A 16,788-nucleotide genomic window follows, 5' to 3' on the forward strand; every position below is an offset into this window, starting at 1 on the left:
ATATCCAACATCTGTCATCCTACAACCTCTTTAACTTTTGAAAAACGCAAGTCTTTTACAAAAAAAAACCCCATGACTTCTGACCTTTTCCTATGCAGTAAGATAGATAATAAAGTTATAGTTATCAATTTTTAATTATACCAAATAGTAACTATTAACCATCTCTATAACAGTAATCTATCAAGTCGTCAAACTTTCACTTTTTTTCTGTTTCACGCAGAAAGTCCAAAGTGGTTTCCAAGCAACCACAAAACTGTTTATATTCTTGGTCTCTCATTGGTGCAGTCAACTGCGTCATCTCCACCAGTTCCATCATCTTTTCAATCCATTGTGGGGATTAAGACTTCTTTCCATTTCTGCACATATAGAATTCTTGCAGCTGCCAACATGTATAGCAAGAAAGTTCCTTTTTTATCTAATAGTTCTGAAATAAAAGTTTCCATTATGAATCTATTTTTAAAATATTCTAATTTAAACATGAATCTGTTCCCAATATTTCTTTGCCTTGTCACATATCCACCACACTTCCATTTCCAAGAAACATACTTCTTCGATAATCTACCTGGCATTAAATACCACTCATACATCATTTTATGAAAATTCTATTTAAGGTAATAATTCAGTGTGAATTTCAGTCCTTTAGTTCACATATTTTCACATTGCTCTAACATTATATTATAACCAAATTTTCTTGCCTATTGAATCATATGTTTAACATGTTTGCTTTTTAAGTTAAACTATAGAATCTCCATAGACATTTAACTATAACAGCATTTTTTTAACTTTAGCTATAAGATATTCATTTCAATTCATTTTTAGCATCTTCAAAACCATAATTTGTTTATCCAGAATAAACCTTTCTTTCAATTGTGGACAGGTAAACCAGTGACTGTATGACCTTCTACCTCCAAGTCTTCTTTTGATTTGAAAATGGATTTACCTTATTTCATTATAAATCCACCAATTGTGGCTCACTGACATCTCCTTTCTAAAAAAGGCTTCTTCGGCGACACCCAAAGGAAAAAACCCTTTGCATTTATTCCAAACTCTATAAATGGCATATCTTACAAAATGATTCTCGAAATCTGCGTGTGTTTTAGCTTTATCATACCACAGACAGGCATGCTATCCAAATCCAGTAACCTCTTACACTTTAGGGTCACCCATTCCAGAGGAGCCAGGCTGCCAGGAAGCTGTTTAGTCTGGGCCTGCCACTGAAAGAGACCCTGTCCCCAGTAAAAGATGACACTGGGGACCCAGTGAGAGACCACAGAGGCAGCCTGTACTGGGTTGCCTCTGAGAGGACGGAGAGATGAGCCAGGGCATTGCCTGCAATTGGGAGTCTGGTCCAAAGGCAGCTTTGAACTGATACCAAATCTGTGCACTTTGCAACAGAAGCTGCCAACATGCTCTAAAGCTGGAGGTCCTGAGTATTTTTTAATAACACTTTTTGATTTCAATGTCATTTTGAGCCAACCTCACTTAAATGGGCCAAGGTACTGCCGTCGCTTTTGAGAGATGAAGAATAGCAAAACCAAACCTGATCACAGTCCTGGTCATCCCTGGAGAGCTGCCCTCCCTCGCTGTTCCTCATCCTGAAACGCCACCTTGCTTTGGACAGGTGGGAGACCAGCAGCTGGAGTGAGTGTTCCAGGACCTGTGGAGAAGGTCACCAGTTCCGCATTGTCCGCTGCTGGAAGATGCTCTCACCAGGCCTGGACAGCTCTGTTTACAGCAACCTGTGCGAATCGGCCAACATCACTCGGCCAGAAGAGCAGAAAGTCTGCAAGAACCCAGCCTGCGGGCCACAGTGGGAAATGTCTGAGTGGTCTGAGGTAAATTCTGGCTGAGGAGTCTCTGGGCTTTGATCCCAGCAAGCCCTGTGGACTGCCTAGCTGGAGGGGCAAGCGTTGTGGGGGAGTTGGTAGGAGCAGCAGCCCATGTCCAGGAGCTTTTTCCAGCAGCTGTTCCGCAAGTGGTTTTGAATACAGGTGGCCACACAACCTTTTGCTCAGGTGTGTTGGCCATGGCTGACAGGACAGCTCTAAGTGGGCCCTCCTGAGTTGAGGAGTTCCTAAAGGGTCCTAGATTTACTCCAGATAGGGCTAACACTAACCAGCAGATCCCTTTGGCTTTTGCCTTCAGCCTTCTCTCCTGTCTTTTGTGGAAGGAATGGTCAAGGCACTTCCCCCTCTCAGGAACAGAGGCTATCTACCATGATTCCCCCAAAATAAACCCCAGTCTGATTTTTTTGGTGTGCTCCTAATATAAGCCCTACCCCCAAAATAAGCCCAGCATGGGGGCATGTCCACCACAGGAGGTGGAAAGTTCACGGGGGCCAATGGTGTCTGGCAAGTGCCAAAGCTTGTGCAGCGCAGATATGTCCAAGCATGGAGGCAGAGGCAGGGGGGAGGCAGGCAATCCAGATGCACTGCACAGCCACTTGGCTCACAGGAGGTTCATGGGTGGCTCGCTCAGCAGCACTGGCAGCAGACAGGGGCAGAGGCACGGGGGGAGGTAAGCTATCTGGACATGCCGTGTCGCTGCCTGGCTCATGGGAGACTCACACATTGGCACCGGCAGCAGGTGTCATGGTTCCAATAGATGAAACTCTTCAAAAGAACTTTGAGGCATTGTTTACCTTAAAGAATCTCAATTTGAGAAACAAAGTTTTGGCACTACATAGTTGAAACCAAAAACTAAATTCCCCTCCCCTGAATACAAAGTAAAAAAGTGCCCTCCTCCAATAAACAGTCATAAATCACATTCCCCAATTAGCTTGAATCGCGGGCTTTCTCCCCAGCTCTCCAGCCCGTGAAACACTATCAGCTTTGGGCCCAATGTTCTTGGGTTCCCACAATTAAGTTATTATTGTCATGACTAGCTGGACTCTCATCCCTATTCCCCCTCCCAGCAGCAACTAATTCTAAAAGCAATAGAGAAAATGGCTGTATTTCCATCTGTTGTCAAAGCAAGAACATCCGATGTTAGCAGTGAGGAGGCAAGCGATCCCGATGCACCACCCACTCCATCCCACTGTCTCTCAACTTGACCTTGGCTGCATTGGAGCAGGCAGCCACGTGGTGTATCAGGATTGCCTGCCTCCCCCGCCCCCCGTGCCTCTGCCTGCTGCTGATGCTGCCGTGTGAGCCTCCCATGAGCCAGGCGGCTGCACAGCATGTCCGGATCACCTGCTTTCCCCCCCTGCCTCTGCCTCCACGCTCAGACTTACCTGCGCTGTGCCAAGGGGCCGGCAGACTGGCTGCTCAGACTTACCTGCGCTGTGCCAAGGGGCCGGCAGACTGCGGCTGCTCAGACTTACCTGTGCTGTGCCAAGGGGCCGGCAGACTGCGGCTGCTCAGACTTACCTGCGCTGTGCCAAGGGGACTGTGGATGCTGCTGGACACGGTTGACCTCCGTGTGCTCACCACCTCTTTGCTTAGGTTTCATTCCAAATCATTTCCTCAGTTTTATGTTCACTTCCCTTCTGCTGCTGGAGACGTTAAAACCTCTTCACCCACTTCCTAAACATGCCAAATGTCTCTCCCAGGCAGTGGCACCCATTCCCACTGGAATTAACTCCTGGCTTCTCTGCTATTACCAATGGCCATCCAGGAGCCAAGAAGCAATAGGCAGATGAAAAAGCAGAAAGGATTTATTGAATAAGTATTAAGAAGGTTCCCAGAAAAAGCCTGATTCCTGTTCTTCAGCTTGCCAGGAGCCCCAAAGTGAAAGGCCCCCTTGGAGGTAAACTGGGCCTTCAGGTCAATCCTGGGGTTCAGTTGCTGGGGGACTTGCTGCTTTTTTACGCTTCTTCTCAGGGGCAGAGGTCAAGCCTGCCATCCACCTGACTCTCCCTACCCTTCCCCCTCCAGTGCACAGCCAAGTGTGGCGAGAGGAGTGTGGTGAGCCGAGACATCCGCTGCTCTGAAGAAGAGAGGCTGTGTGACACCAGAACCAAGCCAGCGGCTGATAAGAACTGCACAGGACCGCCCTGTGACCGGCAGTGGACAGTCTCTGATTGGGGGCCGGTAAATCTTTTGAGCAGAAAAGGAACTTGCTGACCAGGAGACAGACCTGGGATATTTGCAGGAGCTGCGAGGGGGAGGCTGGTGTGGCTCACAACATGTGGAATGGGCCTGCCTTATGGATCAGAGCAGGGGCTGGTTAATTAGTGTCCTGTTTGCAACCCAAAGTGCTTCCTTCCTTCTTCCACAAAACAAAATCATTGGAATTTTGGGTCTGGGGCCAGGCAGTCTCCATGCATCAAAATAACTCCGAGGGCTTCAAACATCCTGATCTTCTAGCATTTTTTATAGCATCCCTTTTGAAACATTGGCATTCCTTCCCCCAGGAAAGCAGATTCCCAGCAGGCCAGGAGTTTGGCAGTGAAGCCAAGAAGTCAGTAAATGGGGGAGATGGGGGCAGCTGTCCTGTGATGAAGCAGATGCTCTTGAGGATGCCTGTCTGGATTCCTGCCCCGAGGGGTGGACTGGATGGCCTCAAGTGTCCCTTGCAGCACTAAGATTGTATGAGCCAGCCCTGCTATTTCAATGTGCTGCATGTAGCTACCTGGGTAGCACTTCTCTTAGCTCAGAGGTCCCCAACTCCTGGGCTGCAGAGCAATACTGGTCCATGGCCTGTTGGGAACTGTGCCGCGCAAGCAGCAGGCAAGTGGGTGAAGCTTCAACTGCACATGCACAGGATTTAGGTTCCATGCGAAACCACACACACACACACACACACACACCTCTCCATGGAAGACAGTTTTTCTTCCAAAACCAGTCCCTGGTGTCAGAAAGGTTGGGGACTGGTATCCTGTGTATCCAAGTTTCTCTGAATAGCTTTTTTCTTATCTTTTTTGTTCTACACAGTCACACACATGCACACACAGAGGGAAAGCTTGGGGGAACTTACAAAACTGTAAAGTCACCTTGTTCAGTGGCCAAAAGGGCCTTGAGTTGTTCCTTTTGCCTAACTGCCAGGGCAGAGCTGGTAGTGGCTGCCAGCTGGCTGCCCTCGCAAGACACGTGCCTAGGTTTCCTCTGCCCTTCTCTCTCCCTTACAGTGCAGTGGGGGTTGCGGGCCAGGCCGAATGATCCGGCAGGTCTACTGCAAGAGCAGCGACGGGCGCGTGGTGCCAGAGTCCCAGTGCAATCCTGAAGCCAAGCCGCTTGCCATTCACCCCTGTGGGGAGAAGAACTGCCCTGCCGGCTGGCTGGCCCAGGACTGGGAACGGGTAAGGGATCCCTGGGGAGGGTTCGTGGGGTTTTGGCCGCCCAGGCCAGGTCTGGATCCTTCCTTCTTCCAGCAGTGCAACGCCACCTGCGGCCGAGGGGTGAAGAAGCGGGCGGTCCTTTGCCTGGAGATTGTCGCTGGGAAGATCAAAACCCGCCCGCCTGCTGCATGTGACACCGCCAAGAAGGAGGCCGAGGAGGCCACCTGCTTTGAGCGCCCCTGCTTCAAGTGGTACACCACCCCTTGGTCTGAGGTGAGGGCCTGGGGGCTTCTGGTTCCGGCAACACTAGCCCCCTCCTCCAGAGGATTGTGAAAATACCCCCGGGGCATATAGGACCTATAACGGGTTGAATGGGAGATAAGAATGCCCTCAGCAACCGGGGAGGGGTGGCCATTGCCCAAAAAGATCAACCTGGCCTGTGGTGACTCAGTTTGTGGAATACAAACCCAAAATAGGAAAGGGTGGCGAACCAGCCACTGGATTCCAGTCCTTCCCCCCCACCCCAACAAACCATGCTTGTTCAGAATGCCTCTACAGGGTCCTGCTGGCCTGCCCTGTGCAGGGCAGAGCTAAAGGGGGGGGGGCTTTTTAATAGCCATGGGAATTTAAGAACAGGAAAGTTTGCAACTGGCCGCCCCAATTAATGCCCCTCATGTTTCAAGACTAATGAACCCCCAGGCAGTTCCCTGCCCAGAACTTGATGTCCACTCCCACCTCAAGGATCTCATGTCTCTGGAGTTTCCAGGAAAGCACAGCTGGTTTTATGCCTAATGCTCCAGACTGTGAGAGGCTCACATTAGCCCAGCGGCTGCAGTGGCTCACTTGGTCACCAGCAGGAGCTCCTGCAGCTCTTGCCAGGCTGCCCAGAGGCAGGGAGGTTTCTTGACAGCAGAGATGCCCTCGGCACATCCCTCTCCCCCGGAGTCTCCTCTGCTGCAAATGCTCCTGTGAAAGCAGGGCAGGCCTTGCTGTCAGGGCCCACTTCAAAACCTACCCTAAGAAAGCAAGACTCGTGGAAGCAGTTTCTTCCAAAAGGAACTTTTATTAGGAGAAGCTGATAGCAGGCATGATAGACAGGGTCTGAGGGTTTCCCGCTCAGATAAATAGGCTAAAAGAGTCCCAAGCAAACCCCACCCCAATAGTTCATCCGGTCAGTTTTAATGAGCCAGTCCTCAGGTGTTAAGCCCGTTGTGGGAAAGGAGGTGATAACACAGGTCTTTCCCAGGCTCGCAGCGATGTTGTTGGATCTTCGCACCTTCCCTTCCAAAATGGGAGATAAGCCAGATGGCCGGAGGCACATTCCTTTCTCCCCCCCTCCCCAAGGTAACATCAAGGGAGAGATGGTTCAGAGTAAGTATGCAGAAGCAGCAGGAGAGATACATTGTAGTGAAACAAAAAACCCCCAGAGAGACAGCCCGCAGCATCTCCCCTTCAGGAGTATGGCAGAACCCGTAGTACGAAAATAGGAAAATATTGACTGCAACCAAGAACTCAGGAGATGGGTTGTTGGCTCACCTGCAGCATATTTTAAACTGCTGCAAATCTACTAGTTTCCTCCTCCTCCTCCTCCTCCTCCTCCTCCTCCTCCTCCTCCTCTTTCCTTGGTCTGCCAGCTTTTCTGAAGGGCTGGAACTCCTTTTGAATTGTTCTGGTTGGCTTAAATTGCCAAAAGAACTTTTGTTCCCACCTCCCAGTGCACAAAAACCTGTGGAATTGGCCTGAGGATGCGGGATGTCAAGTGTTACCAAGGGGAGGATCTTGTTCGTGGGTGTGACCCACTCCTGAAACCAGTTGCAAAGCAGACCTGTGACCTCCATCCATGCCCAACGGAACCACCAGGTTAGCTGGGATGCCTGGCAGACGGGGGGGGGAGAGAGCTTAAATGCCATGAGAGAGCCATGCCCGGTGATGTTAGAGCCCCAGTGCTGGGGAGCCCTATTTCTGTCTTTCCTGGTCCTCATGCTGATCTGACTGCACCACAACCTTCCATGTGAACTGTCTGATGAGTCTCTCCTTTCCAAAAGAGGATCCAGAAGTCTGGCTGCCCCCCCCCAGAAGGACTTCCTGGAAACTTGTGGTGGAGAGGGGTCTCTGAGGGGCCCGTGCCAGGCCGCCCGAGGGGGAGGGAGGGCACCTTCCTTTCTCCCTGAGGAGAGAGCAACTGAAGGGAGGTAGACTCAGCCAGGAGCAAAACCAGACTAAGGCCAACCTCAACTGGAGGAAGCGGGAACATCCAGGTCCTCTGTGGAACTTGGAATTGTTTGGGCAACTTCAGTTGCCTAAGAGCTTTTCTTGTCCAGGAAGAAAATGCACCTTCCCCTCAAGGAATGTTATTTAGCGGAAATATTTTGTTTGCACCATTTTGTCAGTGTTGGTGCAAATCAGAGGTTCAGGAAAGCCCCAGTTCTTTGCCCCATCCCACCCCTCAAGCAATGTGGTGGGGTTGATTCTGTGTGGGTGACTGAGAGTCGGAAGGGGGGGCACCCCACATCCCTTGCTGAGGCATCATTGATGCGGCTGCACTTGGACAGACAGGGTGGAGGCTGGCTCTGGGGCAGGACTGGGGCCCAACACGGCTCTCCCTCTTGCCTCAGATGACCTCCCTGATCTTGTGGTCCTCCCACAGACGACAGTTGCCAGGACCAGGTGGGGACCAACTGTGCTCTGGCGATTAAGGTGAACCTCTGTGGCCACTGGTATTACAGCAAAGCCTGCTGCCGATCCTGCCGAGTGCCTCGTTCCTAGGGGGAGTAACGGCGTGGGGGTCCCATGCCAGAGGAGCAACTGGAGCTTAGCACCATTAGGCATCACCTTGTGGTCCTCGCTTCTCATTTTCCTCCAGCTGCGATGCGTTGGACCGCTAACATCGCCTGCAGAATTCTGGATTTTCCTTTGATTCGTTTAGCAAGTTCTTGATCTACCTATACGCAACTCCTCTCCCGCCAGTGATTTTTGTCCTCCCCGCTGTTTCTTGCCCTGGCCTCCTCTGCATCAGAATGGCTGAGGGAGGGGCAAGACAGGGGCTTTCCTGTTAATGGCCACATTGCTCGTTGCAGGACTGGGCCTAAGTCAGAATGCCCCCCCACACACACACACACACTCTTGGCTCTTTCCTTCCGCCTCTCTCCATTAAGAGTCTCATTGTCCCCTCAAGACAGAGGGATACCCCCTTTCTCAAGGGGGCCTTTAAGTGAGACACACCCCAAATAAAAGGTATGCTGAACCCTTCTCTCCAGTCCTGCAGTTAATAATTGCCACAGGTGTTGCAGTGAAGAATATCTGAGGACACACATCCATTTTACACTTTATTGAAATAAATGGAAATTGGTGGGAATGACGTTTGCATCAGGTTTAAATACCAAAATGACAATAAAATCACTAAAGGCAGAAGAACCCTATCATTTCAGGCTTAGGCACTGTGTCTTTATTCTCACTTAGCAGTAAATATGAAAAAACAAAGGGCAGGTAATAAAGTCTACTAAATATAACATGTAAGTGCACATCTGGCAGAAGTGTTTTATCTCGTAATCATACTCTTAAATACATAATGCCAGCATATTGTATAGGATAATGAAAACATAACTGCACTTTATAACCCAAAAGGGCCCTGGGCTCTTTTTTAATGTATTTGTTTACAAAATAATAAACTTTATCCCTTTTACTGTTGAATGGTACTTGTAAGTGTCCGTTAAATAAGCTTTCTGATATTTATGGTGACAGCTCAATCCCTGTTAAGTTTTTCCCGTTTGTTTGGGCAAATGGAAACTATTCTCTGACTATATTTGACAGCACAGTATCAGCAGTAGAATCATTCAAGTTTTGGGGTTCTATAATCTTCCAGGACTTGAAATGGACACCTAAAATTAGAACCATCATTAAAAAGGCACAAGAAAGAATGTTCTTCCTGCGTCAGCTCAGATACACATTTACAGAGGAACTATTGAGTCTCACTTGTACTTCTATAACTGTCTGGTTTGGTACAGCAACCAAACAGGACAGGTACAGACTCCAATGGATAGGACTGCAGAAAAACACAGTTGCAACCAGCTTGCCTCCTATAGAAGACTTGTATATGTCAGAGGAATGGCTGAGAAAATATTTACAGACCCCTCACGTACTGGACCGAAACTGGTTCAACTCCTCCCCTTGGGATGGTCCTATAGGGCATTGCATGCCAAAACAACTAGACACGGACAATTTTTTCTTTCGTGACATCATCTAACTCTCACAGTACTGTCTAATGTCGATGTATATTTACCCATGTACAGTAGTAGTATTACTACCCTTCTTGTTATTGAAGGAGAACTCATCAAATTTGCAGATGACACCAAGCTGTCAGGAGTAGCCAACACCCCAGAAGACAAACTCAGGATCCAAAAAGATCTTGACAAACTAGAACAATGAGCATTTCTCCACATTGAAATGATTTGCATTTAGGCAGGAAAAACCAAAGGCACAAATACAGATTGGGTGAGACCTGGCTTAAAAACAGTAACTGTGAGAGGGACCTTGGACTCCTGGTCGCTGATCACTTAAAATGAGCTAGCTGTGTGCGGCAGCAGCCAAAAAAGCTAATACAATCCTGGGTTGTATAAACAGAGGCATAGAGTCAAGATTACACAAAGTACTAGGACTGCTTTATAAAGCCCTACTAAAACCACACTTGGAATATTGCAGCCAATATCACTAAAAAGATGTTGAGAGTTTGGAAAAAATTCAGAGAAGAGCAACTAAAATGATCAGGGGCCTGGAGACTAAAACATATGAAGCACGGCTGCAGGACTTGGGTTTGGCTAGTCTGAAGAAAAGAAGAAATGGGGGAGACATGATAGCAGTGTCCAGTATCTGAGGGGCTACCACAAGGCACAGGGGACCAGGTTGTTCACCAAAGCACCAGAGGGAAAGATGATAAACAATGGGTGGAAACTGATCAAAGAGAGAAACAACCTGGAATTGAGGAGAAACTTCCTGACAGTGAGGACAATCAACCAGTGGAACAGCTTCACTCCAGAAGTCATGGGTGCTCCATCACTGGAGATTTTTAAAGAAGAAACTAGACAATCACCTGTCCAAGATGGTGTAGGTTCTCTTGCTTGAGCAGGGGGCTGGACCAGATGACCTCCAGGGTACCTTCCAGCTCTATTCCACTCTATTCTATCTTTTTTACTACCCCCTCTTATTAGTATCATTATTGTGATTATTATTCTGTTTTGCATGCACACTGGAAGTTTCTGCACTAGAGACAAATTCCTTGTGTGTATAATCACACTTGGCCAAATACAGTATTCAATTCAATTCAAAAGGAAACCACCCTGAGGAGATGCCACGGAAAGGGGCTCAATCTCGAGGCCACATTCCAAAGGAGGTGGGAGGGCCAGGGCTGGGGAGAGAGACAGGAATTTTAAGAGGAAAAATTGGTGCCCCCGTTTCCTAAATCCCCAGCTTTAAAAAAAAACCCTTTTGCCCCCTCCATGCTTGTGGGCCATAAAAAGGATGGAGCAGCACCACCCCTTTTCTTAAAAGTGTTAAAGAATTTTCTTAAATACCATGAAAGAAATACCCCTTTTGGTAACAAGTCAAGGTATTTTTTTTTATTTTCGGAATCCAGAAGTCCTGTACATGTTTATCACAAGTAAAAGTAAATGAAAATTCATGAAATAGTTTGAATTTATTTCAAAGATATATAAAGAGGAAAATAAATAGCCATACTTAAAAGCAACAAATTGTAGTATTTTTAAGAGTGCCACTGAAACCAATACAAATTTTAAGAATGATACAAAATAGTTTTGTGGAAGCAGCAACTAGTACAGATCACTGAAGACCAACATGAATGCATTTTATTTTATGCAGCCAGAGCAAAACATGAAAATTAATTTCAAATTAGATGGAAGAAGTCCTCCTGGATCCTATTTCATGGGAAAGGCTGAGCCGTGACGCTACTGACTCTCCGAACTGGCACCCATTTCTGCTCCTTTTAAGATGGCGCTTTGCCTCCTGGGCTCTCGCGCCCTGTGCCCACTCCAGAGGAGCTTGAACCCAAACTTCCCACAGGTCCGTTTTCCCTTCATCCCCAACACATGACTCGGGAGTGCCAGTTTTACAAGCTGCATGAACACACTGTCAGGGCCTACAGGGGAACCGTTTTCCTTTGGGCACCATGGGGCAGTCTCCATCCCACTGCTGCCTCCTGATCCAAAAGCCTGGGGGAGCAGTGGTGTGGACATGCCTTCTCCATCTCAGATGGCCTCTGATGTCCAACCTGCTGATATCCCATCTAACCAGACTTTCCAGTTTCCTGGAGGCAGGTTGAGGGGAAGCTGCCTTCCCTAACAGGTGGCCATTATGAATGTCGCTCCACTAAATTTTACTGCTGGGAGCTCCAAGCTGCAGCCTTTCTGTCCCGAAGAAAAGGAACGCCTCTGGGCCTGCAGGAGTGTCTTGTGCCTACCCTCCCTCTGCGTCTGCCTCCTGGTCCCTCGGAGGGGAAACTGGAACAGGAGAAAGCACAAGAGGCCCAGAGCACTGCAGTCATCTTCGGTTTGGTTGGCAAAAATACTGATGCTTTTCAGTCCTGCAGCAGGCAACATCATGTTCAAAAATGGGAAACTCCTGCCCCTCCCTCACAGATGCCAGCCAGGCACTCTCCAGGTCCTCAGTTGAGCAACAAAAAGTAGGCTAGAACCAGCACGGCAGAGGCAAGCAAAGCCAGAACCAAACTAAAGCCGAGCTCATCTCAGTTGAACCTAGCGGACAGGGGTCCTTGCCACATTCTTGGTACGTTTCTTCTGTCATATTAAAAAATACCTCTTTGATAGCAAGCAGGGAAAGGAAGGCCTCAGGGGCGGCTTTCATAGACTAGACTGAACAGATGGTGGGGACACTGCAGAAAAGAGGGGAATAGTTGGATTTGCATTAAGCAATTTGCAAAGACACATCTGGGTCTGGGTCTGGCTCAGTTCCAGCCTCCTTCACCCACCCACCCCAACCAGGGAAAGCCGAGGCAACACCTTGCGCAGGCTGAAAAGTGGCAAACCAGTTTGCATATTCATACAAAAGGATGTCCTGTATCAAAAACCCCACCGACAGGAAGAAAGGAAGAGCTGCTTTTACCGGGGTTTAGAAAACTGATATCTCTACTAAGACAGCCGTGCTCCTGGCCCCATTTATACAAGACTAAGAGAGGAAGTGGCTGGGAAGCAGAAGTACCTTTCGCCTTTGGCCAAGCCTGGAGCCAAGGGGGACAGGGCCTCTTTGGCCAGGCCGATCAGACATCCGTGCTGATGCTGCGGCTGCGGGAAAAGGCTTCACGCATGGCAGAGAGTCGGTTGGGGTTGAGGGCCTGGAGGCCGCCACTCAGGCCGATGGGCAGTTCCAGGTCTTCTTGGCTGATGGCCTTGTAGTTGACCAGGTCACCCCCATTGCGGACCTCCTCTTCAGGCTCCTGCAGGAAGAACGTTGGAGGCTCATACTGGGAGCAGTTGGGGCAGCCAGTCCGGGACTGGGAGGGCTTCTTGTAGGGGGAGCGGTACAAGGAAGGGCCGTTGGTCAGAGCCACGTTGCGGTTGCAGTGCAGGGGGGGGATATGCGAATCCACAGGGAAGTCGGGCTCGTCACCGTCCTCTTCCGACTCATCCTTCTTGCAACAATAGTACTGGAAGAGACAAACAATTTACGTGGGCCGCCACTCCTTCCCCAGGCCAAGATGTGCTTCTCCACGACACTCACAGAAACCCTTCCCAGGGAACTGGTTCACACACGGTACTTACCCAGAAGGCAGTGGGTTTGGACTGGGCTTGCTACAATGGGCAACTCAGCCAATGGCATTTGCAAACCGTAGTTTCTACTGTGTGTGAACGTGGCATGCTCAACTTGGTTAAGCAAACTCTGGATTAGTTTGTGAGAACCCACAGTCATTGTCACTCTTACACACATTGACACCATGACAGAGACATTTTAAAGAATCACAGCACATTATAAAATAGAAAACAAATTTTCTGCTTCCAACAAATTAAATGTAAGTGCGTTGTTTTTTTAAAAAAAGAGCAGACTAGACATGGAATTGCAAGGTTCTAGTAAGAAAAAAAAGGGACAGTATCTTCAAAAATAAAGTGGTTGCACAAAAACTCTGACCAATGAGCTGAAAATGAGAAGCCGTCAATCAGAAGGAAAGAGAAGTTTAGATCCCTGTCAGGACACCAGCAGGACAGTTAAAAGTCAAGGAGAACATGTAGAATTTAATCTTGAATTTTTTCTATTAGGTATAATACCAGAAAAGATTAATAAGCAAAGTTTATATTTGGTCCTACATATTACAACAGCAGCAAGAATAACTTTCGCGCAATACTGGAAAAATGAAGGAACACCACCAGAGGAAGAAGTAATTAAAAAATTATTGGAAAGGGCTGAGATGGACAGACTTACTGTGAGACTGAAAGATAAAGAAGAAACAGAATACTAGCAAACCTGGGAATCATTCTACAAACGGCTAGAGGAAAGAACCGAAGATTAGGACTTGACTATGTATTAGCGCTTTTGAACCCAGACTGCACGCGGGTTGAAAAATTAACATATGTATGTAAAGAAAAAAGAACCAATAAAAAGCTAAAAAAAAGTTTTTTAAAAAAGTCAAGGAGTGCCAAAAGCCATAAAAAGGGTTTTTTTACACAAGCTCAAAACTTAAGAGAGAACTTTTACAAAATGTTTTATAGGTGGCATTTAGATCCTAAAAAGCTTGCAAGTATGTATCCGAACTACCAACCTAAATGTTGGAGATGTGGTGGCGAAGACGCAAAGTATTTTCATATATGGTGGACTTGTAAAAAGGTTAAAGCTTTTTGGATTAAAATCTGGTGGAATATGCAGAAGATATTTAAGCAAAGGTTAAAGTTTTGTCTGCAATTGTTTTTGCTGGGCATAATTACAGATACTACTGTTGTGGACACCAAGTTGATGCTGAACTTAATTACGGCAGCAAGACTTTTAGTAGGTCAATATTGGAAGAAGGAGGAACTGCCGACTATAGAAGAATGGACTCTAAAAGTTTCTGACCTGGCGGAAATGGCAAAGATTTCGGCTTATTTGAAAGACCATTCGCAACAACGTTATATTATGGAGTGGGAAAAGTGGATTGATTATATCCAGAACAAATATGGGACCAAAAAGTTTCATTTAGACTTTGCATAAGTTTAGAAAAACTTTATTGTTTTTTTTTATTGAAAAGTTTTACAATACATTTTATCTTTAACAATCCCTCCCCCCCTCCCTCCACCCAACCCTTCCTAACCCTCCCTAACCCTCCCCCCCTTCCCCCCTCCCCCCTCCCCGACTTCCCAGAGCTAAATACAAGGTATAAAAGCAAAAAACAATCATAAACAACCGTATGTTAACAACAATAAACTATTAAGTCTATCGCACTCTAGCTCATATGAGATGACTACAAGCAATACTAATATCACATAAAAAGAAAAAAAAGAAAAAAAACTTATTCAAATGCTAAGTGAAACTTTTTGGTCCCATATTTGTTCTGGATATAATCAATCCACTTTTTCCATTCCATAATATAACGTTGTTGCAAATGGTCTTTCAAATAAGCCGAAATCTTTGCCATTTCTGCCAGGTCAGCTTAATAGTTTATTGTTGTTAACATATGGTTGTTTATGATTGTTTTTACTTTTATACCTTGTATTTAGCTCTGGGAAGTCGGGGAGGGGGGAGGGGGGAAGGGGGGGAGGGTTAGGGAGGGTTAGGAAGGGTTGGGTGGGGGGAGGGGGGGAGGGATTGTTAAAGATAAAATGTATTGTAAAACTTTTCAATAAAAAAGGGTTTTTTTTCCAGCCACTTTCTAAGTCAGCGAAAGAGAAGGAGGTCTCTCATCGCAGGGCTGAGCACAGGAAGGCATCTCACTTGCGCAGTGCAGCGTGAGCCAGAGAAACGGGGGCGGGGCTTAGGCAAGGTGGGGAATTGCAAAAGTCAGGTCCTTCCACGGTCTGTCTTACATAATTTCAAATTATGCTGCGCCAGGACTCAACATCACTCTGCCTCTTTCTACTAAGTGGTGCAGTGCAGGATTTGGGTCTGGCTAGTCTAAAGAAAATAAGGACTAGTGGGGACATGACAGCAGTATTCCAGTATTTGAGGGGCTGCCACAAGGAAGAAGAGGGGGTCACGTTATTCTCCAAAGCACCAGAGGGCAGGAGAAGAAACAACAGTTGGAAACTGATCAAAGAGAGAAGCAACCTGGAATTAAGGAGAAAGTTATTATTATTATTATTATTATTATTATTATTATTATTATTATTATTATTATTATTATTATTATTATTATTATTATTTATTGAACTTATATACCGCCCTTCTCCCGTAGGACCCAAGGCGGTTCACAAGGCAATTAAAACAACATTACAATACAAAAAGTTAATAAAAATTAAAATAGATTAAATTATCCTTGATTAAAAATCTAAAACCCCTATAACTCTGATTAAAAAATGCAATTACAATAAGTTAAAAATTAAAAATTCTCAGTTCTGGCCGGAAAGCTCAAAGAGCCAGGTCTTCAGGTCCCGGCGGAATGAACAAAAATCAGTTCCTGACAGTGAGGACAATCAACCAGTGGAACAGAAGTTGCCTCCAGAAATGGTGGGCGCTCCATCCCTGGAGGTTTTTAAGAAGAGGCTGGACAGTCACTTGTCTGAGATGGCATAGGATCTCCTGCTTGAGTGGGGGGCTGGACTAGAAGACCTCCAAGGTCTCTTCCAGCTTCTCTTCTCTTCTCTTCTGTTTTGTTCTATTCTATTCTAAATGCAAGCATTACACATAAGCATCAGCTCCTGTACTGTAGATATGCCTAGGCTTTTATTTAGCGGTTCAGAATGTTCTAGATATTTTACTGCCTTGATCTTTTTTTCTGCCTTTGAGGATAGGAAATGAATGAGCAAATGAGGAATTCTCCGTCTCAAGAAGATGAACCTCAGGAATCCTCCCTAGGAAGGTTCCAACTTGGAATATTTGCTCTTTTTGTGTTTTGCCTTTCCTGTTGGGTGCCCATTTTTCTGCCCTCCAATAATTGGACTTCCCGCAGTTGATCCATTGCTTCCCCCCTCCCCTCAAACTTGTTAAACTTCTGCATTATGCATAGCACATCAATAGATTTCCTTTAGTGCTAAATGTTTGCTTTCTGTTTTTTCCTAACTGTTTTCAATCTTTTGTAGTTTCATTCCTAATTTTCCCCATTTGGAATTTGCCCATGCTCAGAGACTACTTCATGAAAGGTTGCAAGACTCTGACATAGAATAACAGGATTGGAAGGGACCTTGGAGGTCTTCTAGTCCAGCCCCTTGCTCAGTCTAGAGACCCTAACCCGTTCCAGATAAATGGCTGTCCAGTCTCTTCTTGAAAACCTCCAATGATGGAGCACCCACAACTTCTGAAAGCAATAAACTTGCCATAAAGCCACAAATGCCATGGCCCAAGCGTGTGCAGAAATTACCCTACCAGTTTATATGGCTTGATCTGACTCCAACCCCAGATTTAAATGCATTTAGGGCAAGGTC

General features: G+C 46.7%; 2 protein-coding genes across 2 annotated transcripts in view; one reads left to right on the top strand and one right to left on the bottom strand.

Annotated features, from left to right (window-relative positions):
• ADAMTSL2 (ADAMTS like 2) overlaps window positions 1-8,250 on the top strand; it is a gene marked incomplete at its 5' end in the record, with an annotated part of 71,351 nt that extends 63,101 nt beyond the window's left edge. Inside the window, 6 exons of the mRNA XM_081339935.1 lie at window positions 1,622-1,835; window positions 3,876-4,031; window positions 5,069-5,239; window positions 5,315-5,491; window positions 6,934-7,078; window positions 7,866-8,250. Of these exons, the coding sequence (XP_081196061.1) occupies window positions 1,622-1,835; window positions 3,876-4,031; window positions 5,069-5,239; window positions 5,315-5,491; window positions 6,934-7,078; window positions 7,866-7,984 (982 nt within the window). The 3' untranslated portion in view covers window positions 7,985-8,250. The remainder of the gene's footprint in view (window positions 1-1,621; window positions 1,836-3,875; window positions 4,032-5,068; window positions 5,240-5,314; window positions 5,492-6,933; window positions 7,079-7,865) is intronic.
• A 3,390-nt stretch (window positions 8,251-11,640) lies between these two features.
• Window positions 11,641-16,788, bottom strand: part of FAM163B (family with sequence similarity 163 member B) — a 29,263-nt gene continuing 24,115 nt past the window's right edge. The window contains exon 3 of the mRNA XM_081339937.1: window positions 11,641-12,890. Within this exon, the coding sequence (XP_081196063.1) occupies window positions 12,504-12,890 (387 nt within the window). The 3' untranslated portion in view covers window positions 11,641-12,503. The remainder of the gene's footprint in view (window positions 12,891-16,788) is intronic.

The sequence above is a fragment of the Vipera berus genome, assembly GCF_964194415.1.
Source record: "Vipera berus genome assembly, chromosome: 15".
Classification (NCBI taxonomy): Eukaryota; Metazoa; Chordata; class Lepidosauria; order Squamata; family Viperidae; genus Vipera; species Vipera berus.